Raw genomic sequence first — 18,004 nt, 5'->3', positions numbered from 1 at the left:
GATGTGTTGGCCTTCTATCGTTACATTTGCGAACGCATACCTTCCTTCTTTATCTGCGGTTACATCCTCCAGTTTGGCATCCCACCCTTCCCTTATTGCTATAAGGACTCCCGATCTTTTTTCTGTTGAGTTTGCTTGTACCCAGATCTTGTATCCTCTTATCCAGGTTTTCTGTTTATCCCTTGCCCTGATATGAGTTTCTTGGAGCAGCAATATGTCCGCCCTTTCCCTTTTGAGTTGCTTCTCCAATTTAACCCATTTTGTGGGGTGATTTCAACCCCCTAATGTTATGTTACAATGCGCAATCGCCCCATTTTGTGTGGTACTTGCTCTTTGATTTTAGGTTCCCCTGCTTAGCCGCTGCATATGAGTTTCTGCCCCTCTCCCCTTTTCCCCTCCCCCCAAACTTACCCCCCCAACTTTAAACATAAACCAAACAACTTGCCCCCGAGTAGGGCGAGGGTTCCTACTGATACTAGGGCATTGCGCCCTTAGCTCACTGCCCTCCATACTCTCGGGGGACGTTTTTGTAGAGAGTCCTAAACCCCACATTACATCTGTCCTTACCGGATTCCAAGCCGGTGCGTCCCGCCGGGTCGCCTGGTCTGCCTTATATGTAGCTTTTCATTCTCCTCCTTGTCCTTCGCCCCGCCCCCCCCCACGGGGCCTAGTTTAGCGGCCATTACCATGTCCGTGACACCTCTTTCCCTTTCATCTGTTCATGGCTTCTTCCTGCGGTTTTCTCTTCCCATGCTTGACTTTCTTCGTTTAATAGTGTCCCAGCCCCATGGTTTTCTCATTTGGTCTCCCCTTGATCCTGGTTGGTCTGTTTCCTCCTCTTCTTCTTCCTGAGGACCCAGTATGTTAAGGCCTTCTTCCCATGTGGTCGCTCTTCTCTGCTTCCCCTCCCAAGTGAAGGTCAGACCAAACAGGAAGGTCCATCTGTATCGGATTTGTTTCGCCACCAATGCCTTGACCAATGGGGCCATCGCTCTTCTTTTCTGCAGTGTGACCAGGGCTAAGTCCTGAAATAGTTGTATTTCTTGTCCATCAATCTTGATATGTTCCATCTCTCTAGCCCTTCTCAGAATCTGTTCTTTTTGAGGGTATGAGGAGAGGGAAACCAAGACATCACGTGGTCTCTCTCTCCCGGTGCTCCAGATCTTTTTCGGCCCGACCCTGTGTACCCGCTCCACTCCAATTGTGTCGGTCTCTGGTCCGTCTAGAATATCCCTGAAAACTTCCTTCACTGCAGACTTAAGGTCTCTGTCCAGGACTGATTCCGCCATGTTTTTGATGCGTATGTTGGACCTCCTGGAGCGATTTTCCAGGTCTTCGCATTGTATTTCCAGGTTATGGGTGAGTCTCACCAAATGTTACTGAGTTTCGCTGACCTGTTGCATCTCTTCTTCGATACCCTGCACTGCTCTCTCCAGTACGTCTGTTCTCTCCTCCATTTTGGCCACATCAACCTTCAGCTCCACCACCGCCTGTTTCATGCCTACCTTCATTGTCGTGAATTGCTCCTGCACTGTTAACATGAACTTTTCCTGTAATTCCTGGAACCATGTTTGCATGTCCTCTCTCGAGGGTGGTTGTTGGTTGTGTATTGGTGCCATACTCTCTCCTTGCAGCTCTTCCTGGGTCTTTCCCTTAGCTTGCACCGTGGAGTCAGTCGACCACATCTGAAGGATATTTGCATCTTGCTTCATGGTCTGTGGGGTCTGCTGGGTGGCGCTGCTCTTCCCTTTCGCCCTTGACATGTTCGAGGAGTGTATCTGGATTGCGCGTTGGCTTTCTGTGATCTCCTCCGAGCTAAGTATTGCGCCTCTGCCGCCTCCCTCTGTCAGGCTCTCTCCCCGCTCCAGGCCGGGACCGTGCCAGGGTGCCCTTCCTTTGTAGGGGCTATACTAGTGTTTCCTTTGTACCTCGGCCTCTTCCGTGCTTGCTGGGGTTACCCCAATGCAGGGTTTCTCACTTCATGTGCCCTTGCTTGGGCTAGTACCTTTTGGCCCCACCAGTCTCCCCCCCTCCTGCACCGTTGGGCTCCCCCTCATGGGATTTATCCCAGCGATGGGTTCTTTCTCCCCCCCCCCCTTTTCCTTATGGCCCAAATCTGTGCGCGTATCATGCAGCCTGGTTTTCTTGTTTCTGCTCCTTCTCCTCGTACCTTTATTTTCCCTCGCACAAGGGGGAGGGGGGTCACATGGCGTTTTTGCCTCGCCGCCGCTAGAAGGAGCTGGGCCGCCGACGCGGCTTCCTCTGTGTCGCGGCTCCTGCTACGCGACTCCCGCTGCGGCTCCTGCAACGTGGCTCCCGCTGTCCTCGGCGGGGGCGGGCAGTGCCTCTGCTGCGTCCTTGGGGGCTCGCCGTGCCGCAGTTTGAGCTCCTCAGAGAGGGGGGGAGGGAGGCGTTTCGCCCCGCGAGCGCCTTCATTCAGGATCCCCCTGCGGCGGAGTCGGGCCGGCCCACTGTCACCTCCCGGTGGGGGATGGGCGGGTTCTGCCCCCAGCGCCCACACACTGAGCCCGACCTTCACTGGGCCCGATTTTCACTCCTGGGGGCTCGGGAGAGTGGGGGGAGCGATTCTATCGCTCGTCACGTCTATTTCGCTGCTTTTTGATGCCTTATTCGGCGGCCCGGGCGGAGCGCTTTTTAGTTGCGTCCCGGTGGCCATCTTGGAATCCCGAGGGAGAGGATTTTGAGGTACAATGAAAAACAGGGTAACAAACAGTCTTATTACTTAATGTGGGGATCTGTCGGGACGTAACAAAAGTATCCCGTTACCGTTATTTGAGGTGTTGAGGTAATGATAATCCCTGGATGTTGGTTTTTGCCTTAGTGTTTTGGACTTCTCTTTTCTTAAGAACAAGTCGTAGGTTGGAATGGGTCCTGAATGCAGATAAGCCCATGGGTCCTGAATGCAGATAGCCCATGAAGACCCCAGGGAGTTTGTCCTCTTCGCCTTATGTCCTGCTGGGATACTGTTTCTCACCTGGGATCTTCCCATGAGCGCAACCCTGTGCTCCCCTACCCAGGTGATCCTCCCTCGCTCGTCCACCCCCTTGATCTGGATCCAACAGCGATTGCCGTCCCCTTGCCACCTTAGTAGAGAATCCCCTGGGAGTAGACCGGGGGCAGGGGCCTTTGGTTTTTCACAGACCCAAGACCATCTTCTTAGTCTGCAAGCAGAAGTGGAAGCACTGATGCAAAAGGGAGCAATAGAACTCATCCCTGCTCATCAGTTAAACATGGTTATCTATTCAGTATACTTCCTTGTACCCAAAAAGGATCCGACCATGCGCCATGTCTTAGATCTGTGTCCTGCAACCAAGTATGTGAAGCCTCAAAGGTTCCAGATGACGGCACTGCAGGAATTAATTCCACTGCTAAAGCATGGGGATTACATGGCAACCATAGATATGTAAGACGCATATTTTCATATTTCAATATTGCCAACTCACAGAAAAATATAAAGTTCAAAATTGGGGAGCCTCACTATCAATTCAAGGTCGTTCTTTTTGGCATTGCCTCAGCGCCAATTATTTTTAACAAAGTTCTTGCAGTGGCAGCAGCTCACTTAAGCAAACAGTCAGTTCCGGTGTACCCTTATATGGACGACTGGTTAATAATAGGAGACGCACATCAAGCGTGTCTGGAGAATGCCCAAAAGACAATTAACCCAGTCAATACATTAGCCCGAAGAAACCCTTACACACTGGAAGTTATAATAAAATAGATATATTTTATATATACGCAAGGTAGGTAAATAGTATTTTAGACTAAGAGATGCACAGGAATTATCAACAATACTTTTCATAGGTGACTGCTTCAAGAGTAGTTGCTCGCTCTTACAATTGCTACAGAAAATGACAGCAATTACAGTTCTACTGTTTAAATAGTGGTGACACACACCTGCATTTGTTACAGAGAAATGACAGTTTCATTAATTTACAAAGTCACACAAAGTCTATATGCAGCTGAAGTGGTAGATTTTGTTTTTATTCTAATTGGGCCACAGCCAACTGGAATCCACTTGTTTAAGACAATTGTTTAAGTCAGTAATGTGATTGTAAAACTGGATACCCGCCTAAGACGGGTATGATATCTTAAAATAATGGAGCAGTGGCCACAAATATTCACAAAAAATAGGGGAGTTGGGGGAGGGACTTCCTTTGGGTGCTGCACATTATTGGTTTAACACTGACAGGAGACAGGAAGCCGGCAGGTCTATTGGTTTGTGGGGCTGTCTCGTCAAAACCAAGATTTAGGCTTTGCTGTGATACTATGGATGGAACTGCCCCTTCAAAAGTAGCAGGTATAAACTAGACGAGAGTACATCGAGTAACTATGGTGAGTAGCTTGCATTTACCACATTTACCACATACTTGCTTTAGCGTTTTTCTCCATTGGACAGTTGCAAAATGTCATATTGCCTTTACTATGACTACATTGTATGCATAATACAGACCTTAAACCTTTTTGTAATTGTTTTTTGCTGGAACTTTTCCCTTTAGATGATGAAGTAATTGGTGTTAGTGTTAGTGTTCGCGATCGTGAAGATGTCGTTCAAGTTTGGAATGGAAATGCAATGTTAGTAGGTGAAGCATCAGTTTTAGAGAAGATTTATGAGCTTCTTCCAAAAACAACTTTCAGAGCAGTATTTTATAAGCGTGAGTATTTTTTCAATATGTCAGATTCACATATTGTGGTCAATACATGATCCAACCTGCATTCTCCCAAATCCCTCTCCTCGTTTTGGTGGGTGTTCTGATTTTTTTAAAATAGGTATTGTCTGGGGTGCCATCTAAATTATTTGTTGTGTTTTTAGTATCATCAAACCAGTCTAAATGATCTGCATGTACAATCTGCAAAGTGCAAACATTGAAAGGAACCGAGTTGTACATAAGGTTGTATGGTGAAGATGTGTGTTGGTTAAATACCAGTCAAAGGAGTTAATGTAAAACAAATGTCCTCATATGGTCAGTTCCCTCTGGAAACCTTCATAATTATATGGGACCTATTGGATATGTTGAGGTCTCCGCATCTTACATCCGCCTCAAAAGGTTTGAGCAAGCACCACATATGATCAGTGTTGAGAAGATTAAATGTTTGAATGCCTATTTAGTTATTAATGGATGACTCCCATACACAAGCCTACTGGCAAGTGCGCATGCATCTGAGCCTTTCCATATAAACTGTGTATGTAAAGATGGACCGTGGTATAAGTGTGTATTTGAAACAGATTTTGGCTGTCTTAATTATTCTTTTACAATTTTGTTGAACTCTTAAGAGAAGCAAGTTTGTTGTCCTTGGAAATAGGGCTATGTTGGGAAAGTGAATAAGTAAAGAGGACCGACAAAAGGGTTCCAATGAAATTGTGCCATATTTGAAATACTTCTTATGTATTTTTGGGAATTTTAAAAAGCTGAATCTGGTCAATGATGTGATGGAGCGCTTTGCTAAATAGTGGCCATCGAGGGCCAAAGGAGGATTTGGCAAGCGGGCAAGATCGGGCTAACAAAGTGTCAGAGGAGCATCACACAATCAAGCCTGCCCCACATCCGGCACCACATGTGGCCGGTGTGGCAAACCCAATCACTACGCCATGATGTGTAGAGCCCCCTGGCCACGGTGGCTCTGACTTCTTGCACCCCTCACCCCCTGCTGGTGCTGCTGAGACCAAGATATCGGCAGATAGCAGCTGTTGATGAGGGCATTCTTTGTATCGGCCATTTGTCTGGGTGGCTCGGGGCACTGAAGCAAGCCTCGTTGCTCTGGCACCATCCTGGATCAGGTGGTGTCTATTCTCGTTGGCACAGGGGCATCAGTGAATTGCATGCCTGCAACTCAGTTCCGCAAGCTCTGCCCGAGTCCGGTCTTGCGGGCCCCCAAGATTCATATCTTCACGTACAGGGGGGGCGCTGCATCTACCACTGCATGGGGCTTTTAGCACCCAATGCGTCATGAAGCAGGGGGGATACAATCGCCCGACCCGAGAAGGGTGCCAAATATCAAGACTGCTGCAGCCCCAGCATCTAGTTCGAGGTCAGAAACCTCCTCAGAATGTTGAACTTCTGTGGAAGGTTCGTCCCTAATTTGGCCACGGCCACAGAGCTCCTAGGGCTGCTAACTAAGAAGGGTCAGGACTGGCGTTTGGGGCACACTGAACAGGAGGTGTTAAAGGCCACCAAGTAGGCTCTAGTCACGGGCACCACCATGATGTAGATTGATCCGACCAAGGACAATTAATTTGTTATTGTTGGTCTGGGTGCGAACCTGCTGTAGGTCACGATGTAGGGTGAGCGCAAACATGTTGCGTATGCGAGCAAGGCACTGACCCCTACTCCATGCCAGTATTCCCAGATAGAGAGGCTCTCGCCAGTCCTGTGGGGTGCAAGCACTTTCATATCTGCATCAATGGCCATCCGGTCACTGTGGTCACAAACCACAAGCCCCTGGTGCCGATCATGGCAGTGTCCGTGCCATGGCCACAAATACGTCTCGAAAGATGGCTGCTTCAGCTATAAGAATAGTCACACTGGTGTTGAAAGCGGGGGTAGACAATCCGGCAGACTGTCTCTTCATCCAGGGCCATCGTAGCCAGCCCGAAGGCCAGACAGTGAAACTAAGGAGTAGGTGGCCATGCTTACCCAGGTGGCGGTGCCCCGTTCCATGTCAGTAGCGGACAAAGCTGCAGCGACACAGCAGGACACCGGAATACAGGATCTGGTGGAGCAATTGCAAGCAGGGGAGTGGAAGGGATTCCTTGTGATGACTCAACACAAGACGCTGGAGTCACAGGCGTTCCTTCAGGGACTCTGCAGGGTGAGAAAGGAGCATTCCATCAGTCTGGAGCAGATCCTTCAGTACGTACCTCAAGATAGTCATCACCGCCATCCTACAGGATCAGGTGTTGAGTCTTGCACATGTGGGGCATCAAGGGGCCAGCAAGACCACTGCTCGACTGTGTGAAAAATTGTGGTTTCTGGATCTGGAAAGGAAGGTTGCGGATGCCATCGGCAGGTGCATGTGGTGCCAGGCCACAAGACCGCTGGAGAAGGGCCCTCCCATTGCCTCGTTGGAGAAGGCGTCGGCACTGTGGAAAGCGGTCAGCCTAGACTTTGGCACCGTTCTCCAGTCCCAGCATTTCTTGGTGGTGTGATCAGTTTACGCGATCCCCTGGTGCAGTTTGTGGACTCCAGTGCAGCCCGCACCATCATCCCCATTCTTAAGGACATGTTTGCAGCACATGGGATCCCTGATTCGGTGAGGTATGAGAATGGATCCCCATTTCAAAGTGAAGAGCTGGCCAGGTTCCTGGACTCCTATATGGTTGTGCACCGGCGCATAATTCACTGCTAAACCAGGGCCAATGGGGATGTGGAAAGGTTTAGGTGGATACTGAACACGATGCTCCCCATTGCCTTGCAGATTGGGCAACCTCTGTAACATGCCCTCACAGACTTCCTCATGCCATACCGTACTACGCTCCACTCCACCATGAGGGTAGCACAGGCAACAGCTTTCTTCAGCAGGAAGGGTAGGTCTACCTTCCCACAGCACGGCTCCCAGCTTCGGGCGGTGGTGGACCCCGTCCGGGTCCTCAAGAAACCGGAGTGTGAGTTGGCCCGGAGGGGGCTAGTGGAACAACCTCTGGAGATTGGCGATCAAGTGCTGGCAAGAAACAGGCGCCCCACCCACAAGTTTTGCCTGCCACATGATCTAGTCCTGTAGACTGTAGGGGACTGACGGGGGACTATGATCACAGCGGTCCGAAACAGAAGCAGTAGCTGGTTCCGGCGCCTTCAAGCCATCCATGGTGGGAACGACCAGCGGCTCGACAACGGCCTTACCCCTACCCCACAAGGCATGGAGGGCAGGTATCCCCTCAAAGAGGAGGACTCAGTGGCCAGGGATGTTGAATGGGAGTGTGTGGATGGTCCCGTTATGCCAATGGCTCCCTCCAGGCCCCAGCATGCCGGCAAACGTCCCCCTGAGAGACTGAGGGAGTATGTCCTGGTGTGAGGACCACCCTGCCACAAGTACTGTGTTGTGACATTGGGTCAGTGGTGTGCAATTTGTTGAAATGTTTATGATGGTTGGATGGGATGTAATAGGGCGTGCTGTCACACTTGTCAGGTGATTGCCGCGTTGCTGACAAAAAAAAGGAGGCACGTCCTCGCACAGGGCAGGCTCCCAGGTACCAGCAAAGATGACTGGCGTCTTTGTCAGGCTCTGCCACCGGTGATCCGACATCGAGGGCCTATAACAGATTGTTTCATTCCTTGGCGTGAATTGTGATTTTTGTTTTTGGTATTTTTTCTTGGATGTAAAGCTGGATTAAATTTGAACTGCCTGAATTCGATTCTTTGGATTGCACGATATATATTCCAAATGCTGACGTGTCTGCTCTAGTTTTTACATTCTTTTAGTCTTCAAGGATTAGTTCTTCTAGGCGCCCTCAGCCTACATTCAGGTACTACGCGATTGTTGTTTCTAATGAAGTATTTAGTTCTAACTAGTGACGACTCTTCTAGACTAAATATTCCCAGTGACTGATGGTTGTCTTGTGACTTGCAGCTACCTGGAAACATTCTGCAAGGGTCCTTATCTTCCCCACCTTGGAAGGGCCATTGTGCACTGCAAGTGCTTCCTACCTTGCAGTGGACCTTTGGCCTGATTGAGTTGGGGGAGGGGGAGAGTAGCAGCGATATCTTGGAACCTTACACTACGATTTGGAAATGACAATTCTACCAGTGTGCATTGCTATGTAATGAATGTACAAGATGTGAAGGAGTGAGTAATCAAATGCTCAAGGTGTCATAACCTAATGGGAATATCACCCATGGTCTATGCCTGAGGCCATGAATAATCCTCATTCTCTATCGATGGAAACATCAGGGCATCCAAGGAGGTAAAAGCCCTTGGTTTTTACCTCGACTCCACTATGTCCTTTGATAAACAAGTGAAATCTCTGGCCTCTGCCACTAACTACACTTGTAAGCTTAAGACTTTCCTTTCAAATGGCAGTTGTATGATCTTGGCTAGAGCTTTAATACTTTCTAGGCTTGACCATTGCAATGCCCTTTACAGTGGTGCTAACAAAGCCATCATCCAGAGGTTACAAACCCTACAAAATAATGCTTAAGAGCTGCTCTAGGCATAAATAAGAGTACACATTTCCTCTACCAGACGCCAATACAAATGGCTCTCTACTTACAGTAAAATACAGCTAAAAATGATCTCCCTGACCCATAAAGCCTTAAATAATGCTGCCCCTAGTTACCTTATGGACAGACTAAATAGAAGAACATCTATCAGACCGATAAGAGCTGGTAACGCCAACTGCCTTGTGGTACCAAGATTCAGACTTACTAAGATTGGCGGCAACAGCTTTCCCATGAAGGCGGCCAAACTCTGGAACTCCTTGCCCCACGAGTTGAGTAGACCAACCATACCTACACCTTAGAAAGAACTACATTAACTATATCAACTCTACCGACCTCTAGTTACTCCGCATTTGCATCATCTAGGTTGCCTTAGCCCACCATTGCAATCTAGTGCAATGTGGAACTTAACTGTATATAATCTGCACAGTTATAACTTTAATGTAAATAATGCTACACTGCCTTTGTAATGTTACCTGTAAATGTGTTCTGTGGTATTGTGTACTACATTGTAACCTTTGTAAGCCTTGCACCTTTGTACTGCTGCGCTCTGTTACCTTCCGGTTTGGTGCGCATTAGGAATAAATAAACAAACAAACATATTCTATGGACCTGTTCAATGATGGAGGCATTCTGTGTTGCAGTTTTGGTAGGAGTATGTGAAGTGTTGGGAAATGTGGAGGCTTAAATGTGGTCCCCTTAGTAATTTTGGAGGAAGCAGGATACATGAGATGCAAGGTATTCATAGCATCGACTTTCAGAATGGCAAAATATTTTAGCACATGGTAAATGGGTGCAGGGACAGTACCAGAGTTGGGCTAATTCAGAAGGAAGGCAATTTTCAAAACGTTACTTTATAAGAGCCAAGGGCAATTTATGAAGTATTAGGCTAGTGTATAATAATGTGGTGGGGTGAGAGGAGAAAACGGCCTGGATAGAAGTGGGGCACATCGATACATTAGGGAAGGGTTTCCTCCTTATAGATTTTGGCTAAGAAGACAGGTGTTTTTGTTTCAAGCAAAGTGTTGATTAAAATGTGAAAATAATTGTTGTTCAGGGTAAAGATTCATTATCTGGCACCAGTTTCATTGAATCGTACTCTTGAAGCTCCAACCCTAGATGTTTCTACAATGTCCATTTTTTTTATTTGTGATGACTTTATCATTGCATAAATTATCAAACTGACTGTTCTTGTTCGATCTTCTATTGTTCGGTGGAGAGACTGATCCACTGAGCTTTTGCATCTTGGTTTTAATCTATGTTGCTCCTCCATAGGGTTCCCTATTTTTTGAGTTAATAGCCGGCTTCTTGGCTGTGTAATTTTAAATATGTCATTGGAGAACTTTAGTATCCTATTACATCAGCCCCTCTTCTTGTGTCCGTGATCTTCAAAAGCTCTGGAAATGCCATAAAATGTAGTGCAGATGTTTCTGGGGTGCATTCCTTCCCAGGATTTGTTGGTGTAGATATGCTTACATCATATTAACACCAGATAAGGTGCAGAGCAGGAAAAGTCTTTAACAAAAACTATCGATACTACAGTCCTGAGATGATACCAATCCTCCTCCATCCTGACCATGCAAGGTTTAGTTCCCCATCGTTGGATCTCACAGATGTGCTTTTGATACTTTCCCATAGTATAGCTGGGAATCTTCTGTATAAATAAATGCATTAGCAGCTGGAACCTACAGTACATCTCATCAACATTTGTAGTGGTGCCCGACACGGGATGCACCCTTTGCCCGAATACAAGACTTTCTCGCTGAGTGGCTGCTGGTGAATTGATCTCCTTCCCTGTCCCTTGCCAAGAGGCCTAGAGAAAAAGCAACTGCCCCTCTCTCTGGTCTGGAGCTAAATGCAAACTCAGCTGTCTGTGTTTAAGGTTTTGGACGACGGATGGCATGGTGATGTATTGGAGAGTGCTTTGTTGTATTCAAGCAGTATACTGCTCAAAGCTTCCTAATCCTGGTATTGCTAGTGAAATGGTGTGACCTCTTACCTCTGAAAAGTAAGCAGCCAACGGAGCTGGGTTTGCTTCTTCTCCCATTGCCTTTTTTTTGATGATTTTGTTGTCCCTTCCATAAACTGGTCAAAAACCGTATGGGGTTGATAATAGTGGCCCTTTTATATGTTAGAATATATAGTGGGCAGGGCCAAAGATTGTGGCCACTGGCCAGTAATGTGCTAAAGTCCATGGATAGTGCCTGATGAGTGTATATAATATACAGTGGACACGGTTGAAAGCTGTATCCATTGTTAAAGGCCAAAATCTATGGTTCGTAGCCTGTTGGTGTTATAAAATGTTCAGTGCACATGGATGAAGGCTGTGACCTGTTGGGTGTCTTGACCCACGTTCAAGTTATTATGCTGCAACATTTGATGCTGCAGGCTTAGAAAATCCAATATGGCGGAAAAGGCCACATTTGCGCCAGAACCCAGGAGAACCGCGCAGTTTTGCGCACACCAAAATGGTCCCCTGACCTGCCACCCACCAGTGCAAAGAAAGATGGTTCTGTTCAAAATCTGTTTTTATTAATGTCAAAAATTGCTAAGATCATTGGCCCGAAACCACCAAACAAAAAATCCAACTCTGGTTGAGTGTTCTACTTTACTCTACTGCAGATCCACATCAATGCCATGTCAAGCAAGGATCATATACTATCAAGTAAAATCCTTTCTTTTTGAAATGTATTAATTCAAGACAGCTGTCAAAAATGGGTGTAGTACCATTGCAAGCCACTGACCGGCGCTGGCGCTCTATAAATCTTGACAGGAGAGCTGTCTTGCAGAACTGTGCAGTGAACAGAAGGGCGTCTTATATAATTAAAAGTTCAAAAAACGTGCTTTTCCTGAGAACCATTAACACCTCAGAGACACACACAACCGCTCAGGATATCACATGGCCCTGTTGATTGAGAGGGAGGAGTTTCCCCTGCAGCCTGCAGGACACAACACTTAAGACCCTTTCAATTGAATGGGGTATGCTGATTTTGGGTGTGGACTGTAAACAGTCTTCTGGAGGATAGAGAGGCCTGTGATCTCTGACTCACCAAGCCTCTGGGGGCGGGCCAGACTGGATTGTGGATTCATATTGCAGCAAATATATGTTTAAGTTAAATGCTTCTAAAATCTTGTATTAAGCTCACAGAAATGTACAATTTGGGGGTCCTTAAAATGCCCTCACGATTTGAGACCAAACTCCACTTTGTGCGGTGTTCTGGGACCGAACCCCGCTATTTATTAATATTGCAGACACTGTGTTTAGGATAGAGGCATAGTAAGTTCCAGTAATATGCTCAGGGAAGGGGTGCACGTCTGTGTAAATTTTGAGGAAAAACCAATATGGCGAAAGTCACTAAAGCACAAAATGTTGTCATTTCTTAACCCAAGCTCTTAGAAAGATCAGAGTTGGGCAAGAGTGTATCTTAAATTAATCTGTGATATGTGTATGTAATTTCAACGACGTGTACCTGGGAAACCTGTTAGTTATGAAAAATTCATTTTCTAAGTAAAAGCAAAGGGGCGTTTCTTCAATAGATTGTAAAATGATGACTCACTCCGACACACTATCCATTCTCAAATCAGGTCACAGAGAATCCTTGACCACCCCGAAGCGAACTGCAGAGCGTGTAGTAGGTTTAAGCCTAAGACACTTAAGGACCGTTCGACAAAGCGTTGGGCCCACCACGCCAGGCAGGCAGCCATGGCAGCGGAGGGCGCCTTCAGCGATGGCAGCGACGCCGTACTTTCGGACGGCGAGGGCATTACGGCGTCGAAAGACTGCCGAGCGCAGGTCCCCGACCTCGGAAGGTTGTCCGGCAGGGCGGCTATGGGGAAGACCCCCGGCGACGCAAGCGCTACACACCCTACACACACTAAGCACACTAAGTCCAACCGAACCTCGACGACGTCGACTTCTCGGAAAGAGGCACGGATAGAACGGTCCGACTCGGTGTCCTCTGGGCGCTCTCGATCGAGATCGCCTCATGACGCAAGGCAATCATCCACTCTTGCCAAGAGTGCCTCGCTCCCTAGATTAACGGAAGTTCGATCGTCGGAAGACGAAGACGACTTCCACCCCCAGGCCGCGCTCCAGGAGACCGAGAGCGCAGTTAACACCAGCGAGGCCCCACGCTCGAAACAAGATACCTCTCCCGACCCTCGGCGCCAGGCGTCGAAAGTCTCTGGGGCCTCCAAGGGGCAGGGAAAACATTTTTCCACGCACGGGGAGGGAGGGAAACAGCGGAAAGCTCAGCCTTCCACTCCTGTAAGACCATCCTTCCACCCCAAGCAGACAGATAAACATAAATCTACTGGGACATCAACATCCAGCAAGGGTACCCTTGATAAGTCCCCTAAGTTGCCTACTAAAGTCATACCCTGTTCCAAACAATGGTCCAGTGAGGACATAGACAGGGTCATGTCAAGGATGTCTTCCTTAGCTGATTTTTATGACAAAAACCCAGAACATTTCCTTTCGTATGACCCTCAAGGGGCCATATCCTCAGGCTCCTCTGATCCTATCCCCCTAAGTAAAAAGGCCCGGGTCGAAAGACCTGACCCCTTCGAGGTGCAGCCTTACTCTACTCCATACTCTACTCCACACCCCAGATACCAAGGACAACCTTTCCCTGAAGGGGACCAGGAGTTTACAATTATGGAGGAACGAACCGGGTCTGAATACTATGCGGAGGATGAGGACCTGGAGGAGGTAGAAGATGAGCAGGAAATTTACAGAGTAGATTCCCCGGTAGAGAGCGAAGCCCCAGTTACCGACTCGCCAGTTGATAACCAACCCCTCCTTAATGAAGTTCTCGCTCGCGCAGCAGAACATTTTCACATCGACACCCACGGTGTACAGGAGGAAAGGGACTTTGCAGAAGAGTTGGTGGGAGAGAGGAGGCCGGTCGCTCAGACCATCCCTATCCTTAAATCCATCCAACGTAGAATAGATCCATCCCTGGTGAATCCTAACCTCACCAGAGCCGTCAACCCCAGAGTCGAAAAACTTTTTCGGGCAGCCCAGTCTGACCCTCTTTATATAAGAGGTCATCTTAAACCAGACTCCCTAGTGGTTACCAACACTCGGAAGAGGGCTGGGACACCCTTATCGTCGTCAGAAGCTCCTCCCGACAAGGAGAGCAAAAGACTGTACGGGTTTGGCAGGAAGGTAGCCTCAACGTCCGCCTACCAAGCAAGGATTGCAAACTCCACCACCCTGTTGGCAAGTTACAACTGCCATCAATGGGAAGAGGTCGCGGCGCTCATAGCCTCTGCTCCTGAACCGTTAAAGGGCCAGTTGGCTCGGATCTCGGCAGAAGGGAGAGCCGTGTCTGGTTGCATATTAAAAGCAACTTTCGACGCTGCAGACAACGCAGGAAGATTGATAGCAGAAGGTACTGTTATCAAGAGACATGCGTGGTTACGGCAGTCGGGGTTCAAAACAGAAACACAGGCTTTATTAATAGACAAGCCGGTGGAACCAGATCTATTGTTTGGGAAAGCGGTCGAAGACGCACTTAAGAATGCCAAGGACGAGTACGAGACTCTCAAATCCCTTGGCCAGCTTACCAACAAACCCCCGAACCAGAGGGGGAACAGTAATTTTCGTCGCCCACGCGGCCAAAATTCACAAAGAGGCAACTATGCCCAAGGACAGGGTACACAATGGAACAACAACCAGCAGTCTACCCAAAGTTACAGCAAGGGTAACAAGAGAGGTCGTGGAAGAGGCAGAGGCAGCCCCAACAAGGGAGGTGGCACGCCTCTGCCAAAGCAGTGACGCTCAGTTCAGGGTCCCTTCTCACGCAACCCCAGTAGGGGGACGCATTTCCAACTTCACCCAGGCTTGGGAAGGGATCACCTCAGACAGATGGGTGCTGTCAACAGTGTCCACAGGATATTGTATAGAATTACTGCAGCGTCCCCGGAACCACCCTCCACGACAAAGAATACACTCCTTAGAACATCAGAAGATCCTTCTCGAGGAGATCGCCATTCTGCTAGAAAAGGACGCGATGGAACTCGTCCCAGGACACCAGGTAAACAAGGGTATCTATTCAACTTACTTCCTTGTGCCAAAGAAAGATTTGACAATGCGCCCAGTATTGGACCTACGGCCTGCCAACAAGTATGTCAAGCCCCAAAAATTCTGTATGACCACGCTACAAGAGGTAATCCCCCTCCTAAAAAAGGGGGACTACATGGCAACCTTGGATATGAAAGATGCTTATTTTCATATTTCCATGCTCCCAGCGCACAAAAAATACTTGCGCTTCAAAGTGGACAGTCGCCACTACCAATTCAAGGTACTGCCCTTCGGGATAGCTTCAGCACCAAGGGTATTCACCAAGGTACTGGCGGTGGCAGCTGCACACCTACGCAGGGAGGCAATCCCAGTGTATCCTTATCTGGACGACTGGCTCATAACGGGGGAAACCCCAAGAATTTGCAGCTCAAACATTCAGAGGACTATCGACCTCCACGAATTAGGCTTCTCTATCAACGAGAAGAAGTCAAGTCTGGTGCCAAGCACCTCAAAACAGTTCCTAGGAGCAATCCTAGATACTCAGAAAGGGTTGACCTTCCCCTCGGAAGAGAGAATTCGGAATATACTACTGCAAATTCCACATTATCAGTCAGGTCAACAAATAACGGTACGCAAAGCAATGCGGTTACTGGGCATGATGGCGTCATGCATTTACCTGGTCCCCCACGCGCGTCTGCGCATGCGTCCCATGCAGGAATGGTTGGCGAAACAGTGGTCTCAGGCAAGTGGTCAGTGGGACGATCTAGTGGTCGTTTCGCCAACACTCGTACAGAGCTTACACTGGTGGACAAAAGAGAATCTCGCAAGGGGAAAACCCTTTTACGATCCCGAAGTACAGGCAGTGGTAACTACAGATGCATGCCTGACTGGGTGGGGAGCTCACCATCTCCACCACACAGCTCAGGGTCTCTGGTCTCACTCAGTAGCCAAGAACCACATCAACCTGCTAGAGCTTCTGGCAGTATTCCGAGCGCTTCGGGCGTTCGAGCCCCATCTACTAAACTTGTCGGTGCAGATCCGGACGGACAGCACGACAGCCATGTTCTATCTGAACAAACAAGGAGGGACTCGTTCGCCAAATCTGTCCAAGCTTGCCCAGAAAATCTGGATATGGGCACTCAGACGGAACATCTTCCTATCAGCACAAGATGTTCCAGGGGAGCTCAATTCCCTAGCGGATGCCCTAAGAAGAGACTCCCTCCCAGAAGAACACGAATGGGTCCTTCACAGAGAGATCGTAGAAGATCTCTTCTCTCAGTGGGATTTCCCCACTATAGACCTATTCGCCACAAGCGAAAACAAACAATGCCCAGGATTTGCATCCAGGTTCCCCCAGCCAGACTCCCAAGGGAACGCCCTGTGGATGAACTGGTCAGGGATGTTTGCGTACGCTTTTCCACCAACTCCTCATCAGGAAGGTGGTGTACAAGATGAACAAGGAATCGATGACGCTCATCCTAGTTGCTCCCATGTGGGCGAGACAACCATGGTTTCCACACCTACGCAGGATGGCGCTGTGCGAGCCCATCAAACTCCCAGCCTGGTACAACCTACTGTCCCAGCAACAAGGTCAAACAGTGCACCAGGAACCCAACTCAATGAACCTGGCAGCATGGCTCCTGAGGTCATAGAGTTTGGGCATCTCAATTTACCACAGAGGTGTATGGACATCCTAAAAGAATCCAGGAAACCAAACACAAGGCACTGTTACTTTGACAAGTGGAAGAGATTCGTTATTTGGTGCCAGAATAAACAAATCAACCCAGTTGATTGCACTCCTTCCAACGTTGTAACATACATGCTCCACCTGCTGGACGCAGGTTTGGTTTTTAACTCTCTGAAAGTACACCTGGCAGCCCTCTCGGCTTACACCACATCCCATAACAAAGTATCGTGGTGGAAAGTACCAGTAGTTAAAGCCTTCATGGAAGGAGTAAAGAGACTTCACCCTCCTATTTCGAACCCACCGCCAGGATGGGACCTCAATGTGGTGCTAGCTAAGCTCATGGGCCCCCCCTTTCGAACCCATGCATAAAAGTAGTCTCAAACACCTGACTTATAAAACGGCCTTCTTAGTAGCCATTACCTCTATAAGAAGGGTCAGTGAAATTCAGGCTCTGTCAGTGCAGGATCCTTTCTTTATTATCCACAAAGACAAACTGGTTTTACGTACACACCCTAGGTTCTCACCTAAATTTATATCTAAATTCCATGTAAACCAGTCCATCGAGCTTCCGGCTTTCTTCCAGAACCCGCAAAGCTCGGCTGAGGTGAAACTTCACACCCTTGATGTGCGTAGGGCGGTCCTCTACTATGTAAATAAAACCAGACCGCTAAGAAAAACAGATCAACTGTTTGTCTCCGTAGCTACAGGCAGAGAGGGGGATTGCGTCTCTAAAGGCGCGATCTCGAAGTGGATTATCAACTGTATACAGCTGTGTTACTCTCTTTCTGGAAAAACTCTGCCTTTTACGCCAAGGGCCCATTCTACTAGAGGCATTGGTGCCACTCTGGCTTTCATTGCAAATGTTCCCCTCGACACCATTTGCAAAGCAGCTACTTGGAGCTCTATTCACACTTTTACTCAGCATTACTGCATTGACACTCATTCCAAGACAGATACACAAGTGGGACAAGAGGTTCTAAGACACCTGTTTGCTCATGACCCTTCTCACATCCCACCTCCTTCTTCAGGTACTGCTCGCTAATCTATGCACAGCATGTGATCTAAGCAGATTCCACAAGCCTCAGAAGGGATACATTACTCACCGTAATCGTATTTCTG

At 48.2% G+C, this 18,004-nt stretch overlaps 1 protein-coding gene across 2 annotated transcripts in view; it reads left to right on the top strand.

Moving 5' to 3' along the window:
* The window catches only part of EIF4E3 (eukaryotic translation initiation factor 4E family member 3), a 235,668-nt gene that overhangs the window by 179,626 nt on the left and 38,038 nt on the right, over window positions 1-18,004 (top strand). For both annotated transcript variants that reach the window (XM_069643843.1, XM_069643844.1), the window contains one exon: window positions 4,518-4,673. In XM_069643843.1, the coding sequence (XP_069499944.1) occupies window positions 4,518-4,673 (156 nt within the window). The remainder of the gene's footprint in view (window positions 1-4,517; window positions 4,674-18,004) is intronic.

The sequence above is a fragment of the Ambystoma mexicanum genome, chromosome 2p (assembly GCF_040938575.1).
Source record: "Ambystoma mexicanum isolate Mex_15411 chromosome 2p, UKY_AmexF1_1, whole genome shotgun sequence".
Taxonomy (NCBI): domain Eukaryota; kingdom Metazoa; phylum Chordata; class Amphibia; order Caudata; family Ambystomatidae; genus Ambystoma; species Ambystoma mexicanum.
This window is presented reverse-complemented; position numbering and strand designations above follow the sequence as displayed.